The following is a 26,935-nucleotide window of genomic DNA, read 5'->3' as shown; positions in this document are numbered from 1 at the left end:
TTAAATACAATTTCCTTAAGTGCCAAGGAGTGTGGTGGAGTCTCCTTCTTTGGAGGTCTTTAAGCAGAGGCTTGACAACCATATATCAGGAGTGCTCTGATGGTGTTTCCTGCTTGGCAGGGGGTTGGACTCGATGGCCCTTGTGGTCTCTTCCAACTCTATGATTCTATGATTCTACTGTTTCTCCACCACCCGCTGGACCACGAAACCAGAAAAATATTGTTGGTACAGTTCAGATGACTCAGCTCAGGGCTCAATGGATACATTTTAAAATTTGCTTTAACATCACAGTTATTAGCAAGCAACAATGTGTATGCAATCTCAGCCATCTAGAGCCACAAACCAGTGAAACCAAGACAGTTGTGTTTAAGCAGATGAAAACTAAAGATTGTTGCTGTTTAGAGTCAAGAGCCAATTCACATGAAGATTCTCACTCATAGGTGGACTGTTTCATATCAATGCTTGGCTGTAGGAATGCACAGTGGACTCCTGACATTTCACATTTGTGACCAACCGGGTCTGATTTTGAGATGCACAAGATTATTAACAGATCAATCAGTTAGACGCAGGTGGAGCTGCAGTCTAAACCACTGAGCCTCTTGAGCTTGCTGATTGGAAGGTTGGTGGTTCAAATCCCCATGACGGGGTGAGAGCCCGTTGCTCTGTCCCATCTTCTGCCAACCTAGCAGTTCGAAAGAACACCAGTGCAATTAGCTAAACAGGTACTGCTGTGGCAGGAAGGTAAACGGCGTTTCCGTGTGCTCTGACACTCGTCACAGTCTTTTGTGCGCCAGAAGTGGTTTAGTTATGCTGGCCACATGAGCTGGAAAAGCTGTCTGAGGACAAATGCTGGCTCCCTTGGCCTAAAAGCAGAGATAAGTGCCACACCCCATAGTCGAATTTGACTGGACTTAACCATCCAGGAGTCCTTTACTTTCACCTTATTAACAGATCAATCAGTTAGAGAATGATGTGACATCTCTTTAGCCAGCTTAAAGCTCTTGCCTTTAGGTTAGTTTAACAGGGGTGCCCAAACTTTTTTCAAAGAGGGCCAGATTTCATGAAGTGAACATGCGTGAGGGCCGACCAAAGTTGTTAGGATTGAAGTTGTTGAGCTTTTTTTAGGATTTTACCCCAGGACATATACTGCCACGAGGCTCGGATTCAATCGACCAGCGGGCCAGATTAGGCCCCTCAAAATGGACTTTGAACATTCCTGGTTTAGAATTATCCAATAAAGAATGAAGTGGCACAGCCATTGTGACCTACATGGTTTGTCCATCAATAAACTATCATCTGTACCAAATGGAGAAGCAATTACAGCTCATTTATAAGGCAAGACTGGTAAAAGGAACCCTAACACCTGATACTTAAGAGCTATGGTGGTAAATCCATGATACTCAAAGCACATAATAACAACCTTTTTTGAAATAGCTCCTCAAAGATAAAGAGTAGAGTCTTAGAGATAGCAAATAAGCCAATCATGCTTGACCAGAGCAAATAAGCCAAATTCCCATCCCACTTACTCCAGGTAGTTCAAAATAAGCTGCTTAACTTCATTGTGAAGTGGGTTGCTACCTAATAGCACAACTCTATGCATTTCTACTCAGAAGTGCCCCATTTAATTCAATGGGAGTAACTTCCATGCAAGTATGTGTATGATAGCAGCATAAAGCAAGGAAAACCGTGAGGTGGCAATCCTGTACACGGTTGTGTAGAAGTGAGTCACAGGTAAGTCCACTGCTGTCTCCTGTGAATTGATGTGGCCTTTGAGTCAGCACAGAAATCCTGTTCCCAGAAATGACCCTTCCCCATTCCAGGGCTCTGGCTGTTATCTCAAGAAAATAAATAGTGGTTGTGGGCATTAAGGAACAGGAAAATGGCGCTGCTTTGTGAATGTTCCTAACATAGATCTTGCAATGTCATAGCTGAGGCATGCGATATATGACCAGCTTTCCTCGTGTTTATCTGTGACAATCCACATTGTTTTATAATTCAATTTGCTTAATTGAAAAGAACACTTACTTCTTACAAATTAAAAAACAAAACAACCTCTCCCCCACCTCATTATTTCTAGGTAGACATTTCCAGGCATTTACCAAAAACTCTCTTTTAAATTTAGCTTCTGTTTGATCAGAAGAAGCAATAAAGTAGTACAAGGTGTCTTTTGAGTTTCTTTAAAAAAAAATCCTAAACATATAAAGGTAGCTAGATAGAGAGTGAGAACAAGAGTAAGAGGTATGTCATTTTATTTATGCATTAAAGCCACAAATACCCCCCACTCAACTCTTTCCTGAGTGGAAACATGAATGAGTCCTGCTAGTGGCACCTTGTGCTATGCCTTCCACCAGCACAGTGGCACTTGCCCCTCTCCTCTCCCCAAGTGTCCCCATGCCCCCACACTGGCTTGGGAAGTTGTGTTAGGAGAACCCCCAGAAGAGGGGGTACATGGAGGGGGAGCAGGTGGGGGTATTATTTTGTCTGGCAAGCAGAAATTCCAGTCCTCAGAGGGGCTGATCAATCAGGTAGATGAATCTGAGCAAGTCGTTAAAATCACATGGGAAAACAGCTCAACGATGTTCACGAGTACTGACAAGAGAACATCTAGACATCAATATTTTATCATGCATAGCCTGTTAGAGAATCTCAAAGGTAGGGACTTCTGCAGCTAGTCTTTGGCTTTCCCTCCCAGTCCCTCTGATGCAGTGCCAGACTCCTCTGCACAAGGCAGTTATTATTCACAGCATGTTCTGGTTTGAGATAATCTGCCAAGCTGATCAATAATAAACCAGCACCGACAAATAGATGCTGTTGTTGAGAACCAGAATGAGCAACTCTGATTCAAGCTTTGCAGGGTGGGAGATTGGACAGCTACTTAAGTCACTTGGTTTTGTTGCCCTGCTGCTCTCATAGTTAGTAACCTTTCCCCAATGCCTAACCTGAATATCTTCCTTTAACTTAAGCCTTGTAAGTCCATCATCTGCTCTGCCAGTCTGGAAGCAGAGAACAATGCTCACTTGTCTTCTTCCGGCAGCTTTTCAAGTATTTGGAGGTGGTTAACAAATCTCTCTATCTTTGTCATCCCAGTACACACAATAGCTGGTTTCCTCATTGAGCAGCAAAGGATGATTTATCAGCACAAAGTAAAATACATGAAACAGTTTCCCAAGCAAGAGTAGGGTAATATCGTTGGTAGGGTTGATGAAAGTGGCAGAGGGCTTCCCCCATTTTTTATTCAGGCTGCAATTTATTTATTATTTTATTTTTAAAAAGCGGGGGCGGGGGGAGAGACAGAGAGAAAGACAACAACTTGAGAAGAATGTGCTGGATCAGGCCAATGATGCATCTAGTGTCTGGCATCGTGTTCTTACAGTGGCCAACCAGATGAGTGTGGGAAAACCTGCAGTTTGTGTGGTGGGAAAACGGTGACACACTAGTTTGCAGTTTGGACTGGTGGAACAGAGGAGAGATTCAGTTTGATCATAAGCATGCTTGCTCAGGAACAAGTCCCACTGTATTCAGTGCAAGTGGTGTGCAACTAGATAAACCAAGCATGCTATCTCTGGCAAATGGGGCGAGATTCAGACCCTGCCAAAGGAAACCCTGACCTGCTTTTTGCAGAAAGGCGTGTGCAAAGTGATGTTTACTTTCTTCATTCCTTAGGGGCTGCATAGCTACCAGAATGCCAAGTGGCAAGACCATTGTACTAGTGGAGGAATTTTGCTCCTGATAATCACTGAAGCCACGTACACTTAAAATGCAGCTACTGTATATTATTTTTCTGCATTTGGATGCAAGAAAATGCATCAAAATATACTATTTCCTAAGAAAGATGATAGGCTATGGATTGTGGCTGACGTCACATGTTTGCTGCTTCCCATACCAGTGGTGGGAGCACACTGGATGCAGAGTAAATGGGAAGGTGTACATTCAATGATAGTTTACAGAATAGCAGGGGAGACTGGACTATGAGATGGTTGCTTTATTTATTTTTTTTTTAAAGTAATTTTTATTAATTTTACAACATAAACAAAAAACAGACAAACATAACACGACTTCCCCAAACCTCCCCTTCACTGCATCCTTATTTTAAAATTTTTTAGCAATCCTTCATCCCTTTTTATATTTAATTCTCTTTAAAGTTTTTTAAATTTCAATTTTTACAGCTGTAATTCTTTATATCCAATCCCTTGACATCTTAACATTCCGAAATTTTACAACAATTTTTAAGATAGATTTTGAATTTTTTCCAGTCTTCTTCCACTGTCTCTCTCCTCTGGTCACGGATTCTGCCGGTCATCTCTGCCAGTCCCATAAATTCAGTCACCTTGGTCTGCCATTCTTCCAGAGTAGGTAATTCTTTAGTCTTCCAATACTTCGCCAAAAGAATTCTTGCTGCTGTTGTTGCGTACATAAAAAATGTTCTATCTTTCTTTGGAACCATTTGGCCTACCATGCCCAAGAGAAAAGCCTCCGGTTTCTTTACAAATGTCCACTTAAGGATTTTCTTAATTTCATTATAGATCATTTCCCAGTAGGCCTTAATCTTCGGGCAGGTCCCCCAAAGATGATAAAAAGTTCCTTCGCATTCATTACACTTCCAGCAATTGTTATTGGGCAGATGATATATCTTTGCAAGCTTGACTGGGGTCATGTACCACCTATAGATCATTTTCATTATATTCTCTTTCAAGGCACTACATGCCGTAAATTTAATACCTGTGGTCCATAACTGCTCCCAGTCAGCAAACATAATATCATGACCAATATCTTGTGCCCACTTAATCATAGCTGATTTAACCGTTTCATCCTGTGTGTTCCATTTTAGCAGCAGATTATACATTCTAGACAAATTCTTAGTATTGGGTTCTAGCAATTCTGTTTCTAACTTTGACCTCTCCTTCTGAAATCCTAGTTTCCTGTCCTGCTTAAAGGTTTCATTAATCTGGTAATAATGTAACCAGTCTCGGACTTTAGGTTTCAATTTCTCAAAACTCTGTAGTTTCAGCTTTTCACCATCATATTCTATAATTTCACAATATTTTGGCCAATCTGAGTCCATGTTCAGTCTTTTTACCGCCTTGGCTTCCATTGGTGACAACCACCTGGGGGTTTTACTCTCTAATAAATCTTTATATCGATATGAGATGGTTGCTTTAACATCCCCTCTCTTTTGAAAAAGTGTCTTAGGCTATGGTCTGAAGGTACACAAGGACACTACCTTACTGAAGCTTAGCAGAGTTGTGTCTGATCTGTACTTCCATGGGGACTTTACTCATGGGCAGCACCAGAAGGGGACAGTGGGGTATGGGCCAAAGAAAGAGCCCCTTTTCTTTTTTCTGGACTCTTTCCGAGCCATTAACGAGGTGCTGGAAAGTCAAGATGCAGTTCTGTGAGCTGCATAACAACCTGATGCACAATGGAGCAAAGAGTCAGCAAGTAAAAACAATCCTCTTTAAGTTGCTAAAATGCTCTGGAATTGCTCCATTTGCATAGCTGCTGGTGCATGGCAACCCTCCAATTAATGGGCTTGATCATCCACCAGGCTTATTACCCGGGAGGGAGGCGTGCCCAAATACACCTTGGCTCTTCGGATTTCACATTTTGCCTTCCTGCATTCCTCAGAGAAGGAACAAGTCCACGGAGCCTCTGCTTACAGCAAACAAATCAAGGCACTGATCAGCAAAGTCGCTTCCCCACACCACCGAAATGAATGCTGCTCTGGCTGTGACCTTTTGTCTCTTGGTCGCTTTGGAACCTGTGAACTGCCAAAGAGGTAACAGATTTCTTTTTTGGCAGATGCTGATTCTTCTTCACCTTTCCCAGCTGATATTTGACCTCTTTTGTTTTGACATTTATTCTGCTTCTACAGTATATACTTGAATTTATGCCTGAAGTTTGTTTGCTTTCTATTATAACAATTATGACACCATGAAACCAACACCAGCATTGCTTAATGCTAGTCGTGTTTATTTGGACAAAATCTTCCATTGCTACATTCACTGGCCTGCTTTATTTCCTCCTTCATCATAGGCTTTTGATTTTTTTTAAAAAAAACTGAATGTGCATAGCTGTCTCTTCACCCATATTCCCCTCATCTCATCTCTTTCCATCTCTTTCATCCATCCTTCTCCTTGACTGTGGAAAAATAGAATTTGCAGAGTTTTCTTCCCTTCCTTTAGTTTACCACTGAATTTCCACAGCCAGCCTCCACTCCACTGGAGTTTGGGGAAGCTGCTAGGGCACAACAGACCATGACTTCTGGGCAGGCATGAGCTAAGATGTCTCTGTTAAGTAAACCAAAAGGAACTGTGGTTGTCCAGCATGAACTAATGAAGTAACGCTGGAGCATTCAGACAGCCTTATGTCCCTGGGCATGGTCTGAGGAGGGCACATGATGCAGCCACCTGCTGAACATAAGCAGCAGTTGCGGCCAGTGTCATGGGGGGCAGAGCTGCAAAGCTACCCTCCCACACTGGGCTCACTATAGCTGGGCTGGGGTGGAGCGGGGTGATGGCGAGGTCAGAGCTGTTGCAGCACAGCTGTGGGAGTGCCAGATTATTTCCACTGCCATTTTTGTTTGGTCACTTGCTCTGTGCATTTGTCAAGCAAGCTGAATCTCCAGGGGTGAGGCTGCTTTGTGACACAGGTGAACAATACACCACCAATGCTTGTCCTCTTCACCCATGCCTGACCTCCCTGACACCTTTGAATAGCAGCACCCTTCATGTTAAGTGCAAAATTAAGATGGGAGGAATTTTTAAAAATCCCCAAAACCTGCAGGAAGAGTATTCCCAACATCAACATAGGCAGACTTCTGTTCACTTCTATTTTGCACTGCTGAGTGGAATGTAAGGATCCCTGCAAATACTTCTGAGGGGAAAAAAATCTGCAGATATGTTCCACCTGACCATGGAAGCTCTCTTCTTGCCAGCTCTGATGCATATGTGGGCTCCTTTGGGAGGGAAGGTGGGATACAGAATTAATCAACAAATAAATGAATACTGTACACAAATCAAGAAGGATGCCACACACTATAAAGGATGTAAGCCAGAAACATCAGCAGCAATTATGTATGAAAACTTTTTGCAGACACCATGTCCTGTCCAATGAAACAGCTAGAATGAAGCTGTGGAGTAAGACAGCTTGCACTGAACACAGCCAGGCTGCAGTCTTTGTGCAGGATGTGTCCAAGCAGCAGTTTCCCATGCAGCTGGCTGGCTCTGTGGTTGAGCTCCAAACTGGAAAGGCAGGGCGTTTTCCTGCTACAAAGAGCTGCAAGATTGCACAGGTTGTGGCTCATTAGTACTTCCACAATCTAATAGTCAGACTATGTTGCCCATAATGGCCTTGGCAAGGCTTCTAAAGTCCTCTTTGGCTGGGAGGAATTTGGCACAGATTTTGGCCGGCCTGCAGGTGCTAAAGCAGCACATCACATAGCTTTGTTTATTGCACTTTTTTAACCTACCTTCATCATGAAGGATGTCTTTGCATTCTTTGCCTTGTAAATGCTGTTTCATTGAGTAGGTGGGCTGACAGGGCTGCCCTTAAAAGGACTTTCATTGAGTTTCATTGAGTAGGTGGGCTGACAGGGCTGCCCTTAAAAGGACTATTTACCTGTGTGCACTAATCAAGTAGAAGGCAGGTAGCTGCAGAGCCCACACTGCAGGGCACATGGCAGAGCTGTCGTTCTCTGGTTTGCAACTCAGGAAATTTTTCAGCTGTATTTTTGCTAGAGTTGTGCTAAATTTACAAAAGGTTCTCTTAAAAAATAAATAAATGAGGCAGTCTATCACAAATGGCATTTCATTACTCTCTCCCTCCCTTGCCACACCCCATGCCTGCTCCAATGTGCTGCTGCTTTTTCATTATGGCATTTCTGTGACTTTTTTATTGTATGATCCATTCCAGTTAGGGATCACACTGTGACATGATGAAACCATGGTGCCACATAGCCAATCAGATTTAGTTACAGGACAGTGTCACTGAGAGCAAATGGATCCCTCTCATTGTCCTCACTCAGAAGGAGACAGGAGAAGTTTTCCTGTTGCACAGATTGCTAGGGAACACCCTCTGTCCTGCTCTACCATGATGCCAGTTTCATTCATAGCATCACGAGGAAAGCACTCAGCAAATTTTCACTTTCTAATCAGACCTAGTTGCACATACCGGTAACTAGTTGGGAAAAATGAGGGTGGCCATGTCCATGCAGATGCCTATGCAGATGTACATCTAAATGCATTCTCCATCAGCATTCTGGTCTGTTGCACATGTCTGGGTGAGAGAAAGGAATTCTGGATTTGCTTTGCCAATGGCAACATGTTCCTCATCTTTCTAGGCAGCCACCCCTCGCAGATAGTTTGCCACTCTTTCCCAAAGATATGTGGGAAATGGTCAAAAAATGGACCTGATTCACAATAAACTTTCATAAAAGCACCCCTCATTTCTGTTCTATATTTCCCCCTGCCCAAGAAGTCTTTTGCTATTGTAAACTATGAGACCTCATTCCCTCCCTGTTTTCTGTTTTCCTCATGTTTGTCTGCTGTTACCTTGGGACATTGTGGGAAAAGTAAATGGTGGGTGGGGGCAGGGGCATGTTATCCAGGACTGGCACCAGTAGCGAGTCCTGCAAGGAAACAGCTGCCCAAGGATACCAGGTGCTGACACTAACTTGGTACCGTCTGCCAGTCACATAGCTGTTAAATGTATATGGGCTCTGTTAGAAGCTGGCAATCCTTTAGGTGCATTTACTCAAAACCCAACTGTTGTCCTACAAGTACCTCTGACACAGTGCACCTTTTCCTTTCCTGTTGAACATTATCTGGACATTAATGGATGATCTGTTAGAACTGTTGAAAGACAAAACAAGAGGGTAGGATTTCTATAGGATAGTGGTGAGTGACGAATGCCTCCAGTGCCCTTTGATTTAATTCCAATTTTAATTCTGCATAAGGTGGCCAGATGCCAAGGAGAAGAGCTTCCTTTATTGCAATGCATGTGTCAGTCAAAGGGCAGAATGATGTTCTTCTACTTTCTAAAGGAAGGCAAGATGTAAAATGGCAGGAGAGACCTTTGGACTGTCTTTCATCAGCTGCTGTAGTCCAGCATTAACCAAGGGAGAACACCAGTCCTCACGTAGCCCTGTTTGGAGCTTTGAACCTCCTCCCATGGAGAATTCCACAGATGTTTGAGGACTACTGAGCAACTAGGCTCCTGGAATTTGATTTCAAACATGGGAGGGGAGGCCTTTGCCACTTCAGAAGGTATTGACTTAACTGAGCATTCAAAGCTCAGCGGTTCCAAACTGAGGAGAGTCAAGTGAGTTCTGTAAGGAGATGTTTGCAAATTTTAGTTTCAGTTGCACATTCCAGTCTGGGAACATTGGCCCCACTTTTGACAGGCCTATTGTGTACCAAGTCACCATCCTCCTCTTTGGAACGACCTAACAATTAGTGACAGATTACAGCATGAGGAGAACACAGTCTGATTTCTATTCAGGGTGAGGCAAAGGTTGGGCATTTTCTGTTCCAGGAAAGTGGTTTTGAGAAGGCAGCAAAACATGAATGGGCTGGGACAGGTAGTCATAAGAAGCTTGCGAAAGGGCCACCTGCCCTCTTAGAGAAGAAAGCGTTTGTCAACACTGGCAGGGCCGCGGTTTTACCGTAACACGGAATGCAAAGCACTTCCTTTTGGCAGAAAATTCTAGAGGAGGGATTACTTCCCTACCTCCGATCTTTTTATTTTCCTTCTGTGGCTGGATGGCTGCTTACCTGGGATATTGTAGTCTTACACTGGCCCCATCTGCATGAACAATCATGGGGTGGAAATCAACTTTGAGCTATGATGAATGTTCCAACTGTGCAAGCATTGCAGCTTGCCAGGGTGAATGATCTGCCCTCTCTTTCCCCTGTGTGCTATTCTGGGAGATTCTCCCAACACCCTTTAGCCAATTTCGGGGGGCACATATAGGGAAGAGGGGACAAGCAGGGCTTCTGATCATGGGGCTCGTTAGATGAATCTCACCCATAGCATCCTCCAAAGACTTCTGAGAACTGTAGTTTGTTAAGGGTGATGAGAGTTGTTCGGAGACACCTAATCACAAAGCTACAGTTCCCAGAGTTCCCTGGGAAGAGGAATTGGCTACTAAACCACTCTGAGAACTGTAGCTCTGTGAGGGGAATAGAGGCTTCCTAACATCAGAAGGTCAGAGGTTCAAATCCCTGCGACGGGGTGAGCTCCCGTTGCTCGGTCCCTGCTCCTGCCAACCTAGCAGTTCGAAAACACGTCAAAGTGCAAGTAGATAAATAGGTACCGCTCCGGCGGGAAGGTAAACAGTGTTTCCGTGTGCTGTTCTGGTTCACCAGATGCGGCTTAGTCATGCTGGTCACATGACCCAGAAGCTGTACGCCAGCTCCCTCAGCCAATAAAGTGAGATGAGCGCCGCAACCCCAGAGTTGGCCACGACTGGACCTAATAGTCAGGGGTCCCTTTAGCTTTAACAACTCTCAGCAATGTTAAGAAACTGCAGTTCCAAGGATTGGGAATTGGTATGGTGTTGTTTTAAATGCACAGATCAGATGGGGCCATGGGAGCTGGATTGCCATTGCTCAAAACACTAGATTAGATTACCTTTAAGGTAACTTCTATGATTTATTTACATGAAATAATTTCTATGGCCAACACTGAAGGCCAGCCAGGATTTTTATTTATTTATTTTTTAAAGTAGATTTTGCTCCTGCACAAATTCTCCCACAAGGCACTTCACACCAAAAGTGAAGAAAAGCCAAATGAACACAAAGTGTGCTGGGGTCCTTGCTTGCACTCTGCGTTGGTGCTGCTTCACCCTCAGGCAGCAAGTGCTGAAGCAAGATTCAACTGCCCATCAACTGCCCTTCTGTGCATGGAGTTGGTGGGGATGATCTTGTCCTTCCTCTTAATCAACAAAGTATGGTACCTTGGGTCAGCCTGACTCTTACATACTTAAATCGGGGGGGGGGGGTTTGTAAATTTGGCTTTCCCCATGAAAGTTTGACCCAAGAGAATTTATTTAACACCCCCCCCCCCAAATAAATGCTTTTAGTTCTACTTAATATCAGAACTATTGGGGGAAGGCTGAGGGGGAAAAAAGAACAAACACCTCACAGGTTGATTCAGAATTAATAACCAGTTTTCTGGATGAGCATGATACCTGGTGGGAGATGAGACATGACTGCTTTCTGAGAGATCTCTGCCAGCTAAGAATATGAATTGCATGTTGCCACGGCATTCCCCATATTCAATTGTCTCAGGACTTGTCTAGGGTGTGAAAATATAACAAGGGGAAGAAATGCATCTATGGCAGAGGAAGCACAGATTGTAATCTTTTTGATTTATGCACATGTACTGCTATTTAGATACTGCTACTTCTATTTAATTTGATTAGGCAGCAGCAGTAAGTTTGTCACTAAACAGAAACGGACCCTGCCCAGATAAATTACAGTTGGGAACATAAGAAGCTGCATTATAGCAAGCCAGGCCAGTATTGGCTCAGTATTGCCTACACTGGAAATGGGGAGTCTTTTTCAACCCAGGGGGCACGTTTCTTTCTGGCCAACCATGCAGGGCCCACATGGTGAGTGAGGATTTAAAGTGGCTAGGACAAATTCATGGAGGAGAAGGCTAGCAATGCGTCCTAGCCATAATGTCTATGCTCTCTGCCTTCATGGTTGGAGGCTGTAGTGTTTCTGAAGACCAGTTGCTGGAAGCCACGGGTGATGTTGTGCTCATGTATTTCACACAGGAGGGTGGAACACAGGGCTGGTGGGGGAGATGGCCTGGGGAGAGAAGGCCAGAGAAAGAGGTTCAGAGGGCCACCTTGGTCCTGAGGTTTCCAACCCGCTACTCTACACTGGCTGGCAGAGATTCTGCACTGTTTCAGATCTTGCACTGTTTCAGTAATTGTACTAAAGATCTTCTGCATGCAGAACAGATGTTCCTTCAGTCAACTATGAACCCTTCCCACCAAGTTGGTGAGCATAGTGTTGCATGCCTAATACAGAACTAGCTAGACTACCAGTACTGGGAGCCACAATCAACTTGTTTTCATCCCTTTTCTTGACAGTTCAGCGAAGCCTCCAGCCATGGGTGCAGGGCACCATTGCAGTTACTGTCTTCTTGGTTTTGGCAATGGTTGCCTTTGTTGTCAATAGGTTATGGTGCCAGGACAACAAGTAAGTACCACCACCACTGTCATTATTCCAGCCAAAGATGGTTGTATGGCTTCTGTGTTGATGTATCGGGCTGCTTTGGGACAAAACGAGATGCGATGTCAGTAGAAACCTGACTGGATTGCACCCTATTAAAAATATGTAAAGCAAGTGCATTTACCCCTCTCCCCTAAAAAAAAATGGGTTGGGACTGCAGTGCTGGTGGAGTAGGGTTGAAATCTTCCTTCTACTGTCCCCACTATGTTTAAATCACACCAACATTTATATTGGTTCTTTTGGGAGGAAGGATGAGACGAAAAGTTAATGAATTAATTATAGTCAAATGTTTCCTTCCTTAAGTACCCCTTACCAGTCTGTCTGTATACTGAGATATTCCTCTGATACTTTTCTTAAGTAGCCCATGGCATCCAAGCTGAGGTGGGCAGTTACGTGAGATGCCCTCCCCAGAGAAGGAAAAATCTTTTCTACTTTGCAAACCTTTTTAACCTTGATGTGTTCTTATACTGATGATAGTGTGTTTTCATTGCTGTGCCTTATTGTGATAGCTGCTAGACTTTTATTGTTGTTTATAATTATTTTATTATAATGGGGGTGCTTTTGGGTCCTGAAGGCACAGGTTATAAATCTGAGAGAGAGAGAGAGAGAGAGAGAGAGAGAGAGAGAGAGAGAGAGAGAGAGAAGGGAGGAAAGAAAGAAAGAAAGAAAGAAAGAGAGAGAGAGAGAGAGAGAGAGAGAGAGAGAGAGAAAGAAAGAAAGAAAGAAAGAAAGAAAGAAAGAGAGGCATTCAAGTGTAGGATCTCCTAGTGTACCTTCTGATTATTGCCACAGTGATTCCCTTGAGGAGAAAAACAAAGCAATCTCCATGAGCAGCAACAAAGAAGAGCTGCCCGTTTCAAATGGGTCAGAAGGGAGGTATTCAACAACTGCAGCGGACTTCAGGTTAGTTTCATATTTATATATATCAAAAAAGCATAACTAACTAAAAGCGGGATTCAGATTACTCCTTCCCCACATTTACAGACTGCATGAGGAGAGGCCACAGGGTCACCAGAGCGAACTCCTCCACCACCAATGCATGCAGCAGCCACACCCTCTCTCTCCACCTGTACATTTTGACAGCATGTGAAAGGGGTCTATGCACACACTCATCACCTTCCATTTGCATGCAGCCTTTCCATAGCAGACCATGGCAGGCTTGCATAATTCACTCACAGTTACAAGATGTAACGTCTTGTGAATAGACATGGAAAACTGGCCTCTAAAAATGCTCCCCACCTTTCCGCTCCGAGGTGCCACCCATTCTCATCGTGCTGCTGAAATCTCTCCACTGATCCTAATTACAACCCTCCTGGCTCACTTCTGAGCACCTCCTTGGTGTTCACAACTCTCCTTTCTATTAGTTCCATGAAGCTCTCAGTGGAGGTTTCTGTGTGAGGCCATCTTAGTTCCCTTGCACCTAGTGTGGTGCCATAGCATGGATCCCAGACACAAGGAGTCTTGGGAAACACAGGATGTTTCCCAGGGTGTCTGGTGACTGGGATACTAAAGGACCGCCTTCCCCTACACAGACCCAGTAATCATTAAGCTCATCAGAGGAAGCCTTGCTAATAACACTGTGACTTAGTGAGTATCAGGTGGCAAGTGGAAGTGACTTAGTGAGTATCAGGTGGCAAGTGGAAGTGGCCCTCCCCATGCTGGTGTCTGCCTCCGAACATCCTCCCCACTATTATTCAGAAGACACAGGCTTCCACTCTTTAATAAAAGTTTTTTTGTTGTTCAGGCTTTCTTGGAACTCTAGCACTGTACCCTTCTGCCCTGTTATCTCTGTGTTGGTTTAATATGTATTTTACTTCTGCAAACCACTCTGAGAGTTCTTTTAATTTAAGAACATTATGTTAAAAAAAATCCCCATGTGTCACTGCTTTGTCTTTCAAAACTGTGGCCTCCTCCACCCTGCAAATCTGAAACAGCTCTGTAATCCATGTTGCCTTTCCAATAACAAATCACCACACCTTTCCTCATTCTCTTGTTTCCTTGACACGTGCCCAGCCAGTTTCAAGAGCATGGAAAGAAAGCACATAGTACCAGCCACTTCTGACTCTCTTTGTAGCCTGACTCCATTGGTTGACTCTGGACATCTGAAAAGAGTTTGAATAGCTTGGGGTGCAATAGGGATGCCGTAGGCCACACTGGAAGTGGAAGCCCAAAATGCATTGCTTGGCCTATGAGCCTCTTGTTTGACAGCCCTGCATTAGCACCATTGTTTCTAAAAAAGAATGAGTGTGCATAGCCATCCTTAGTGCATCTGTGCATCCGACTTCAATTTCATAAAACAGATGCTTCAAACATCATGAAAACCACTTTTACTTGGCTCTGACTTGAGATGTAACAGTTACTTCAAGGGTTCAAATCCCTGCTCTGCTAGAAAATTTGATTGTGTGAACTTTGGTCTGCTGGGATCTTTCAGCCTGACTAACTGCACAAAATTAGGATAAAAATAAGGAAGAAGAACCATGCGTACTCTACCATTCTCCTTGGAAGCTGGGTATGATGCAGTGAAGTATATAAATAATATGTATTTTCTGTCCCTTAATATTTCAGGAGTGAAGAAGGCCCCCATGTTTATGAAAACAAAGTCGAGTTGGAGTGCAGAAACACAACTGAATGTCATAGTGAAAACAATATTCAAGTTCTTACCACTTGCATGTAGCAGCTTTATCACTATCATCCTCACTTCTTGGTCTTTTCTTATCCTGCCCATATTATAGACTCCATACAAGAGACCAGTTCTGCACATTAGTTATTGTGCATGAATTTAATTACAAGGCATTGGCTGCTGGCTGACTGAAGCCTATGTTTCATTTCTTTTTATGTTAAAACTTCTCCACACCAGATTTCATGTTGCTGTTATAGTCCTCTGTTAAGTTTTGAGGTCATCTGTGCACCTTTCTTGGGGGGAATAAACTGGCTCATCATGTCAAGTCCAACATCAGAATCTTTACCAAACCTGATTGTTAGTGTTATTCCATAATCACCACAGACATTCGGGGGGCCTGAAACCAAGTCTCTTGCACTAGGCCCTGGATCTTCTGCCCCTCTCCCTTTTGAGCCCCCCCCCCGCAAAAAAACCCATTTAGCTTACAGGGTACCTAGTTGTGCTGCAAAGTCACTCACCATCATAATCTGTGAAGACCTACAGGGTCCTCAACCCAGAAGATCCTGCCTAGAAACCCTTAGCGCAAAGCAAGGGGCTGTGAAAACCAGTCTGCATTTGCATCTAACACATGCAAACTTCATACAGACTTTTGCCCCAAGTCTTCTAAGTACCCAGCAATGCCCCTAAGATTAATTATTATTTCTTCTTAGCAGCTATTGCTGGATTGCCATAGACAGCAAACACAGACCTCCTTGAAAGTCCTCTGTAGCCCAATGCTATGTCCCACCTGGAAATTTCCTGGTGAGAAACTACTCTTTCTTCACAATAAAGCATCTACATGGGAACAGTAAATAGGTATTATCAACTCAAGCCTATAATTCTCCACCAGATTGCTTCATTTGATTCTTGCTCTGCTATGGAATTGCCACAAGGACACACCAGCTATTAGGGCATGAATAAAGCCTATGTGGCTCAGATGCAAGCCTTAGATGTGAATCAACTGCTTTTCTTTCCATGTATGTATCAAATGAGCGGAGGATTTGTTACCCGCAAGTGAGTGTTGGCTGATACTTATTGATTTTTTTTTTAAGTCAACAGTTTTATTGTGGGAACAAAATCCCAGGTATAATTTTCCAATGTAAAATGGATTACTGTGTGTATTTTTAATTGTTTAAATAATCAATAAAGATATTTTTTAATTACAGTCACACCAGCCTGCAAAGCAGGATGTAACAAAATCCTGTGTTTCAAAAGTTCACAGGATTTCTTCCACCATTTCTTCCCCAGTGATTCAAACCCAAACCTAGTTGCTATTCCTTTCTCAACCCTGCTGGCAACCCTACCAGATCATTGCTCTTTGGGTTGTCTTCAGGTTATCCTATAGTATGGGTGATTCTCTCTTCCTTAAGACCCAAGACTCTGTTGGTGCTGGCCACAGCTTCTATCCTTGTGTGAAGCTGGGAGAGAGGGCATATAGATGGAGATGATGGACAAGGCTGCTGCCCATTCATACTAGAGACTAGAAGTGTCCTTAAAGACTCTTTCATTCAAATTTTGTGCAGCTCAAAATGCAGTCAATGCATGCTAGAATATGGGAGAGAACTATTTCTAAAGTCAAAATCACATTGCATTTGAATTAATGATGTGGAATCTATTAAAAATTGTGTTGGGGGGGGGGCTTAAAATAGCTCAGGAACTACAGTCCTGCTCTATCCACTCCTACATTATAGCCTTTTGAAGACATGGTATGTCCCATATTATAGGAATGCATGACCAAGATTCACCCTCAACTCATAGCCTCCAATTCAGCAAATTCTTCTTAAAGTGTGTGCTTAGCTGCACTCTGTCAGAATAGCACTTCTGACTCCCCTGTCCTCCCTTTTGTTACAAAAGTAACACGGGATGATAGGTGAGAGCCAGAGTCAATTACTGCAAACAACTGATTTCTGTTTTGGCAATTGACACTTTTATGTAATAAAAAATGTTTCCAATTGTCCCGGGTGCAAAGTTACACTTGGAAAGTTTCAACGGTGTATGCCAAAGCGTCAAAAACATGACGAAGGGTAGATGGAAGAAAACTAGATGCTCTAGAGTACTCAGTTGTTGATTTGGATGGGAGGGTAAACAAGGTCACATTTTCTTACATTCTATATATTATTGGTGGTGAACAAGGGTGGAGGGATCAGCCTATTTTCATTCCATGTCAGTTTTACACACACCAAATCATGGGTGCTTTGATTCAATTTTTGTGGACTTTTTTAAAAAAATGCATTTAAATTGCATCTGATAAATCTGATAAAAACATACTTTTGTATTCTTTGCCCCATAAAATATGCATTTTGTGCACACTTTAAACACGAAACACATGCTTTTGCGACCAGGACATCTGTTTGGCTTGCTGCGAAAAGTGGGCAAAACAAATTTCTCCTCCATCCCTAGCAGCATGACTGACCTTTCTTCAGTCTCTGGAGTTTCTAACAGGCACTTTCTACTAGGCTGTTTATTAACCAGTTCTCCTATGTGAGACATTTTATTGAACATATTATGCTCAAGGGCATACTAGACATGACACAGTCCTGGGACTAGAATTCCCAATCTATTTTCTTGTCCAAAAATAAGCTGCAGGGGCCCAAGATTTGCACCAGTACAAAGGAAATGGGTAACCCAGGGGCATAGCTAGCTGCTCCAGTACCTGGAGCTGCAGGAGTGGGGTGAGCTGCCCACGGGGGCACCGTGGCGATCCGCCCAGGGTGGTGCCATGGCGAGCTGCTCATGGAGTCTGGCTGGCGGACGCAGGGCCCTGAGCTACCGTGTCACTCCCAGGAGAGACGTACAGCTCAGGTGCACTGCAGGCCAGTGCTGCCCCCACAGTAAGTGCTGCCCCCGCAGTGTGCCATTTTGTCACCCCCTCAGGGATGACACCTGAGGCGGGCCGCACCTCCCTTCCTATGCCCCTGGGGTAACCTTTAGCTCCTATGGAAATCAGTCCCCAAATCTGCAAAGGGGGAAACATACAGGCACTTCCTGTGTCTCTGTGTGATCTATATACCTGTAGCTTCATTGTGAATTTGGCAAAGGGAAAAAAGGTTACCCCCCCCCACATGCTCTTCACCCAATTCAAACCAGTGAATTATGTGATATTTCATAAGCAATTTCAAAAAATCCACAAACTTTGTGCACATCCCTGCCAGTCAATATTGATGGCCTTATTCTTCATGAGTCTGTTCCTCTGGCATTCCATGGGCATGTTAAGATTTTTCAGCATTTTTCTGATGCTACTTTTAGTTTATTGATTTGATTTTTATTGTTCTAAACTGCTTTAATTGCCTTGGTGCTGTTTTGCCAAAAGGGACATACAAGTCTGTTAAACAAGCAAAAGAGTACTCTTCTCTAGCCCATGAAGTAGTTGGTTCTACTCTAGAGAAAGGAGCTGGATAGACAAAGAGGATGCAAGTACCAAGGTGAGGTGGGATTTGCATCACAAATAATCAACTTTCATATATTTTTTAAAAATCCTTTCAGTAGCACCTTAGAAGTGTGCACTGAAGAAGTTTGCATGCACACGAAAGCTCATACCAATAACAAACTTATTTGGTCTCTAAGGTGCTACTGGAAGGAATTTTTAAATTTTGTTTTGACTACGGCAGACTAAAACTGCTACCTACCTGTAACTTTCATATATTTAGTCAGTTATATACAGAAAATGAATTGTCACGTGAAGCTATGAAAAAGCCACTCTGTAAAACTTTCTTAATTTTTTTGTAATCCTATGAGACAGAGTGGGAGGAAGTCCAAGGTTCATGGATGAAAAAACATAAATATAAAGAATATTGGGTGGCCCCAGCGACAACACCCAGAATCTTAAAAAGAGTGGGAGTGCTGCCCTCTAGAGGTCAGAAGGGCAACTGAAATATCAAGTTACAGATAGGTAGCCGTGTTGGTCTGCCATAGTCAAAACAAAACAAATTCCTTCCAGTAGCACCTTAAAGACCAACTAAGTCAGTTCTTGGTATGAGCTTTCGTGTGCATGCACACGAAAGCTCATACCAAGAACTGACTTAGTTGGTCTTTAAGGTGCTACTGGAAGGAATTTGTTTTGAAATATCAAGGGTGTTGATAGATAACATAGCTTATAAAAGTCACAGGACTGAGACTAGGTAACCCGAAATGACTGATCATATATATAGGTCAATGAGAAGGCAAACTGTGGGCTGGGAATCTAAGTAAGTGTGAAGTGTGAGTTCATTGTCTGAAAGCCACATGCATGAATTTTAACTAACCAGCCAAGGTATTTGGCTTCAGGATTGATCTCTCTATCACTGCTCTCTCGCCACAACACGTCTTTTGAGTGGGGGTGATTCCATGCCATTCCCTCATGTGACTCCATTCCCAAGCATTTCAGAAAGTGGAAGCCAATGCTGCAATGCAGGTTAAGAACAATCAGAGTGGATCACGCAACATAGATACATTTATTTGGGGAGTTGGGAGAACTTGGCACATAACTGATTTTAGGCTCCTGAAGTCATTTAATGGCATTGGTCAGCAATTGCATACATATTGCTTTTCTTACATTTAGATGAAGATTTAAATAAAGAGGTCACAGACAGACTTGCCTGTACAGTGGTACCTCAGGTTACATACACTTCAGGTTACAGACTCCACTAACCCAAAAATAGTGCTTCAGGTTAAGAACTTTGCTTCAGGATGAGAACAGAAATTGTGCTCCGGCGGTGCAGCGGCAGCAGGAGGCCCTATTAGCTAAAGTGGTGCTTCAGGTTAAGAACAGTTTCATGTTAAGAACAGACCTCCGGAACGAATTAAGTACTTAACCTGAGGTACCACTGTATGTTATATCGCAACTACAAATGCCACTTGAGGACTGTAGCTGGAAGCAGTAAAAGACAGCAGAACTACATGGCGTGGCTGCGCCACACTCCTCTCACCCCAGTGCTGTCTACCAGTTACTGAGAAGAGAAAGGGAAGGCATATGAGGTTGCAGCACTGAAGCCAATCCTATGTTCCTGATGCTGTGCTCACGGAAAGCCCACGCCCCTCCCGTTTCTTAACTCCCTTGCCCTTCCCCCTCTTGGTAACAGGCAGTGGTCCTTGGAGGGCAGGAGAGCCAGGCAGACCCACCCATGCAGCCCTGCCTGCTGCTACTGGTTGGAAGTAGGGATGAGGGAATAATTTGCATTCTCAAGTGAACCCTCCTTACCCACACTTCCGGAAACAATGCATGGACCAAAATGCAACCATCCTTTGAAATTCACACTTCTCCAAATTTTGCAAAGCAGTTCTCCGACCAGATAGCATGCATTTAACAATTCTAGCTTAATTTTTTTACCTTGCTTAATAGGAGAGAAATTGGTTTTCAGGGATACAGTGGTACCTCAGGTTACATACGCTTCAGGTTACATACGCTTCAGGTTACACACTCTGCTAACCCAGAAATAGTGCTTCAGGATAATAACTTTGCTTCAGGATAAGAACAGAAATCGGGCTCTGGAGGCGCGGCAGCAGCAGGAGGCCCCATTAGCTAAAGTGGTGCTTCAGGTTAAGAACAGTTTCAGGTTAAGAACAGACCTCTGGAACGAATTAAGTACTTAATCCGAGGTACCACTGTAATTGGTGATACAATATTGGGCCATTTTCTTTTTCTTTTCTCGATAATGTCTTCTGCCATGGCTAGGATTTTACATGCTGCTATACCTTAAAGCAGCTGCTGTTTAGAACGTCCCTCTTTTGTCCTCCACTGCAGTATTTGTAGACATAATAATAATAATAATAATTAAAATAATAATAATAATAAGACTGTAATAATAATGTATTTCTACCCCACCCATCTGGCTGGGTTTCCCCAGCCACTCAGGGCGGCTTCCAACAAAAGATTAAAAATACATTATATGTATACTGGACTTTGAATTGTGCTCAGAAACGTACTGGGAGCCAATGTAGGTCTTTCAGGACTGGTGTTATGGGGTCTCGGCAGCCACTCCCAGTCACCAGTCTAGCTGCCGCATTCTGAATTTTGAACCCATGGGGGACATGTTCAAGAGGTGGGGAGAGCCCTAATATTGTACCACAGATTTCCCATGGAGCCACAAACCCAACCAATCATTTATTCACTAGATTTGAAAGTTGAGAGCTTTCCCACATTTTAAAAACAGTTAATTTAATATTTTAATGGAAAACATTCAGGTGGTAACAGCTTTATCGCCCAAATGTCATGTTTGCCTACCTAGTCTTAACACTGTGCTATCTAGCAAGCATGGAAGATCCAATTGTCTCTGGTACACCAAATAGGAAAATCAGTTTGAACGTTTGCGTCTTCATAAACAAAAAGAGCAGTTTTGCAGCTGTGTGTGGTTGCCACTTTGTCAGAAAGCCTCTGCTGCTGGAGACACATGAATCGCTCCCCCCTGCCCTGCCCAATGCCATGGAAATGGGCAAGCCTGCTGGTGGCCCAGGTGGTCTCTGGGCAAGAACTTGGCCAGCAGCAGTGTGTGTTTACAGACACAGAGTGGGCATGAAAGTTTTCCTAGTTTCTGCTGGTGCCAAGGAAAGACAGAAATAAAATGCCATCCTTTGTAGTTTGTACACCCAAAAGCAGTCAAACAAACATCCCCTGAGCCTCTCCTTATCACTTTATTACACCTGCTAGAATGAATAGATTAAAAGGCAGTGGAGGGAGTGGAGGCATAAGAATCCTGCAGAAAGACTGGCTTTTGGGATTGTTAATTATTCTCTGGGGTCTCTAATCTTTAACTAGCAAACAGCATCACTAACTGTCTTAAACCTCCTCCTGGAAGAGACTGATAATAAACCATCTGCATGAAGGCACCCAATTATCTAGCCCTCTGCAGCCGCCTCTGACATGGCTGCAGCAAGAGATAATAAATGCACAGTATGTAATAATGACACGTCGCTGACGATTATCTCACTGATACACGACCTTTTAGCTCTATTGTTTGCACTTCTAAAAAAATGAGAGAGAGAAAGAGAAAATTTGGCGCTAAGTACTCACATGCGCACATCCATCTTCCTCAATCCTGTGATGTAACCTTGTCATGAATGCAACTGGAACCTAGCAGGCTTGTTTAGCTGGATTTATGGCCCATCCCCTCAGACCTCTGTGAAAAATGGCTGCTGGAGTTGCAGCCATCGTTACCATGGTGATGTAGGGAGAAGGCGAAGAAGGTACAGAAATAGCACCAACCATGCTAAAAGGAGCCATTTGGGCCTAACACTTGAGTGATTAAAATTAGATGTCTATCTCCCATTCCAACCACCTCAATCTCTCACCCATTCCTTGCCCACAATAAGCATAAACTTTTCACTCAATTCTATGAGAGGGAAGGGGAAGGAGAGAAGCCTTTTATGCTACTTCTGGGAGCAGAGGCTAGACCTGACAATTGCCTCACTCTCATAAATGCTAGACTTTCAGCAAGGTAATAATAATAATAATAATAATAATAATAATAATAATAATAATAATATTTTATTTATACACTGCCCTTCCTGGTTTAAAAACCAGGCTCAGGGCGGCTGACAGCAAATATAAAACAATGATTAAAATGTGACTTTAAAACAGCATAAAACACAACATAAAATGCAGCATCAATATCAATAGAATTCAAAAATTCAGGGGTCATTTTAGGGGGGGAAACAAAAACCAGTCAGTAGACATCCAATGATTACCAGGGCTAACTGGCCAAGTTGGTCCTACTAGGGCCAGCAAGGAGACCAGGGAAGAATGTAAATGTGGGGTTCCAGAAAGGGTTTCTTCATAGAAGAGGAAAGGGAAAAGGGAATAGAGGATCAGGCTAATTCAAATTGAAGGCCAGGTGGAATAGCTCTGTCTTACAGGCCCTGCGGAACCTTGGCTTTATCAGCACCACGTTCTAACCAACTGAGCCAGCCAATGGCCAGGTATAAAAGCTAATTTCCTCATTAGATAAAAGGTATGGATGCACAATATATGGGTGAAGGGCCACAGCTTGGCATCTGTTTTGCATGAAAAAGATCCCTGGTTCAACTCCCAGAGTCCTCAGCGAGGGCGTGCCTTAAACCCTGGACAAAGGCAGGTGTTGCCCCCTGCATTTTGTTAATCTCTCTAGTTTATCTTCTGTCGTACTGCCAAGAGGGGTGAAAGAGCAACAAAAGCACAATCGTAACATTCTCCTCGTGATTCATTCCTAAATGGAAGGTTATGTTTTGCAAGTTTTCTCTTGCATCATGTCAAAGCTACTGACATCCTAGACATTAATGTATGAGATGCAACTTATGGGAAAAACACAAGAAGATGTGATAGATTTGGCCGGGGATCGGGAACCAGAGCCCCTTAGGATGTTCTTAGGGCGTAAAGGGGACCCCTGACCATTAGGTCCAGTCGTGACTGGGGTTGCGGCGCTCATCTCGCTTTATTGGCTGAGGGAGCCGGCGTACAACTTCCAGGTCATGTGGCCAGCATGACTAAGCCTCTTCTGGCGAACCAGAGCAGCGCACGGAAATGCCGTTTACCTTCCCGCCAGAGCAGTACCTATTTATCTACTTGCACTTTGACGTGCTTTCGAACTGCTAGGTTGGCAAGAGCAGGGACCGAGCAATGGGAGCTCACCCCATCACGGGAATTCGAACCGCCAACCTTCTGATCGGCAAGTCCTAGGCTCTGTGGTTTAACCCACAGTGCCACCCGCGTCAGGATGTTGTTAGGACTCCCTTAAAGCCTAGTCAGCATGGCCAATGGTCAGGGATGTTGAAAGCCCAACATCTGGAGGGCAACAGGTTCCCTGCCTCTGGATTAGATTAGTGCCGTAGCAACAACTGTTGAGAGATTTTTATATAGATTTATGTACATACATATGTGTATGTATATATAATTCTCCATCAATTAATGAGAAAACACAAAAGCTACTTTCCTTATTAGTTAAAACATAACACCTCCTCCAATTAGGTTCTCATTATATTCTTCCCCATCAGCTTTTCCAACGCTTCATTTTAGAAATAGCCAGCACTGCAAGTCCTACTGCAAGAAGGAATTCCTGGCTGCAAATTGACTTCCTTATCAATTTGGGAGCTGGCTTTTGGTATTCTTAAAGGCATGAATGTACCCTATAAGGTAAGGTTTGCTTGTGAGAATTTCCCAGCACCTGGATTCAAAAGAGCATTTTCAGAAAGCCATAGTGCAGCCTTCAGAGAATGTCTCCCCCTCTGAGGTAAAAATTATCTTTACTAATATTGGTCAGCAATTCATGCCTCACATGAAATCTTAGGAAAAACCAAAAAAGACACCCTTAAAAGTTATTGGTTTTGTCGATGGGATTTGAAAGGAAAAACAGTACATTGACAAAATACTACTACTACTACTACTACTAATTTATTTATACCCCGCCCATCTGGCTGAATTTAAAACAATACAACATTAAATATTAAAAACTTCCCTGAACAAGGCTGCTTTCAGATGTCTTTAAAAAATGGAATAGTTGCTTATTTCCTTGACATCTGAATACATACTGAGGAACATTCTAATGCCGTACAGCCCTATGCATCTTTATTTAGAGGTAAGTCCTATTGAGCTCAACAGGACTGATTCCTAATAAGCATTTTTAGGATTGCAGCCTCAGCTGAACAGTGTATTCTAGTGGGTTGAATCCAGAGATCCAGTGACCAGGGGGAAAGAGAGATTTTGGCCAGTCCCGTTTCCCCAACAGTCACTCGGTGGCTGCCCTAGGGAGCTGAAAGGGCAGCAAATTATTATTTAATTTGTTGGGAGAGGTGCATGTGGGATTTCCTGCCTTGGGTGCCGAAGCAAATAAGCCAACCTTGCACTGTTATTTGTGGGGTGGGCTGAGATTCTCCGCTCTGCCTCAGGGAGCAAAATATCTTGGGACAGCTCTGTTTGATTGACTAGAAATGAAAATGTAATAAACCCAGTTCCTCATTTGCATAGGTTTGCTTGGATTTGTCACTTATTAAGAGATCCAAACCACTGTCAGATTATAATATTAATGCTACAAAGAAGCAGCTGAGTTTCCAATGACTGCATTTCAAATGTACATCACAGGATTGTGCATTTTTAAGATGGCTGTATGTATCGTATTCCTTCTGATCAGATTTTTAAGGGTGCTGAGAGTTGCTGGGAGACCCCTATTCCCCTCACAGAACTGCAGTTTCCAGAGTTGACTGGGATGAATGATTGGCTGCTAAACCACTCTGAGAGTCTGTGTGTGTGGTGCAGAAGGGATCTCCTAACAACTCTCACCACCCATAACAACTACAGGCCCCAGGATATTTTTGAGCTTGCCAAGCCATGGAAGTGTAGAGCATTTAAACCTCATTTTATGCATGCATGCAGGTATGTATTTATTCAGAGCATTTGTGCCTTGCTCCTCAGCCAAAATGACTCCCAGAGTGGCTTACATACAATAAAAACATATATGTATAGTATAGTATAGTATAGTATAGTATAGTATAGTATAGTATAGTATAGTATAGTATAGTATAGTATAAACCATGGGTAGGCAAACTAAGGTTCGGGGGCCAGATCCGGCCCAACTGCCTTCTAAATCCGGCCCGCGGACGGTCCGGGAATCAGTGTTTTTTTGCATGAGTAGAATGTGTGCTTTTATTTAAAATGCATCTCTGGGTTATTTGTGAGGCATAGGAATTTGTTCATTCCCCCGCCCCCCCCCAAAATATAGTCCGGCCCCCCACAAGGTCTGAGGGACAGTGGACCGGCCCCCTGCTGAAAAAGTTTGCTGACTCCTGTACTAACTAATAGTATATATGTTAGTAAATAAACACAGAACAGATACAAGTAAGTTAGAAAAGAAAGCTAAACCTCAACATTGGAGAGAGACAGAGAGAGAGAGAGAGAGAGAGAGAGAGAGAGAGAGCCACACACCCTGACAAAGAAGGCTGAGAAATGAAAATGGTTAGCCACATGGTTAAGGATCATTGCAGGAAGGAAGCAGACATATTTAGGTGTTTACTTAAAATATTTTAAAGTCCAAATTTAAAAGATTATAGCAGCATTCCTGCCGGGATTTTGAGGTTAGATAGGAACAGCAGTCCTACCTATTAGGGCGAGAAGGAGTGGAGTCTCCATCCTTGGAGGTTTTAAAGCAGAGGTTGGCTGGCCATCTGTCATGTATGATCTAGTTGAGATTCCTACATTGCAGGGGGTTGGGCTAGATGATCCTTGGTATCCCTTCCAACTCTAAAATACCATGATTAGCCTAGCTATAAAAAAAATAAGTCACATTATTTAGCACTACCTGTATCTGAAAACAGGTCGGAGTTTTCCAAGATTAACATATTAAAGCATATTATATAAAACTTAACTTTTTTAAAAATTGCACTGCCAGCTGGTGTGTGTATGTTGATAATGAGTGTAAATAAAAGCCATGCAATTTACAATCATCTTTGTTTATGGGGCTTAACTGGATTTTATATAGCAGTTATTATAAAATCTAGCTTAGAATTCTTTATGGGGGAGAGAAAGGTGATGTGTGTGCTCATTGTATGGATCAGTCCAAATAATTTGCACAAACAGCAGGAGAGATATCTTCGTGTCTATACACAGTGAGTGGATGCAACAGAACAAGATTTCTCTTTATAAAAGAACTATATGTCAGACCTCTTGGGCTACATTTCCCCTCCAAAGCAGTTCAGCAGGAATATATCTTCAATAGCCCACAGTAACGGAAATCAGTTGCCCATGGCCTCTGACTATGAAGCTCTTTCAGACACCTATCAGCCCCATTCTGCCTTGCTGCAGGAGTTGGGTACCATGAAAATGAACCAGGGAGGGAGGAGGAAGAAAAGGAGCAGCAAAGCCTGCAATTGGTCATTCTGTCACCAGGGAAACCACTACCATGTTATCTGCTGAGTTCAGTGTGTTGGAGAGTTAACACACTCATGTGGCCAATCTGAAAACAGGGAAGGTGGTAGGAAAGGGGGGGGGGAAATAAGTACCGGTATGCAGTGCTGATATGAAAACTCTTCTCAGTCTGAATAAGCTAAGAGCATCTAGACCAGAGGCCAAGATGAAGAAGAAGAGTTTGGACTTGAT

The 26,935-nt window shown here is 43.3% G+C and overlaps 1 protein-coding gene across 1 annotated transcript; it reads left to right on the top strand.

Annotated features, from left to right (window-relative positions):
• The first annotated feature begins 5,604 nt into the window (after positions 1-5,604).
• Positions 5,605-16,058, top strand: PDZK1IP1 (PDZK1 interacting protein 1). Its single transcript, XM_081868314.1, has 4 exons — positions 5,605-5,776; positions 12,101-12,209; positions 13,035-13,145; positions 14,808-16,058. The coding sequence occupies exons 1-4, from the start codon at positions 5,710-5,712 to the stop codon at positions 14,914-14,916; spliced, it is 396 nt and encodes a 131-aa protein (XP_081724440.1). The 5' UTR covers positions 5,605-5,709; the 3' UTR covers positions 14,917-16,058.
• The last annotated feature ends 10,877 nt before the right edge of the window (positions 16,059-26,935 follow it).

This window comes from Podarcis erhardii (assembly GCF_964252035.2).
Source record: "Podarcis erhardii genome assembly, chromosome: 6".
NCBI classification, from domain to species: Eukaryota; Metazoa; Chordata; class Lepidosauria; order Squamata; family Lacertidae; genus Podarcis; species Podarcis erhardii.
This window is presented reverse-complemented; position numbering and strand designations above follow the sequence as displayed.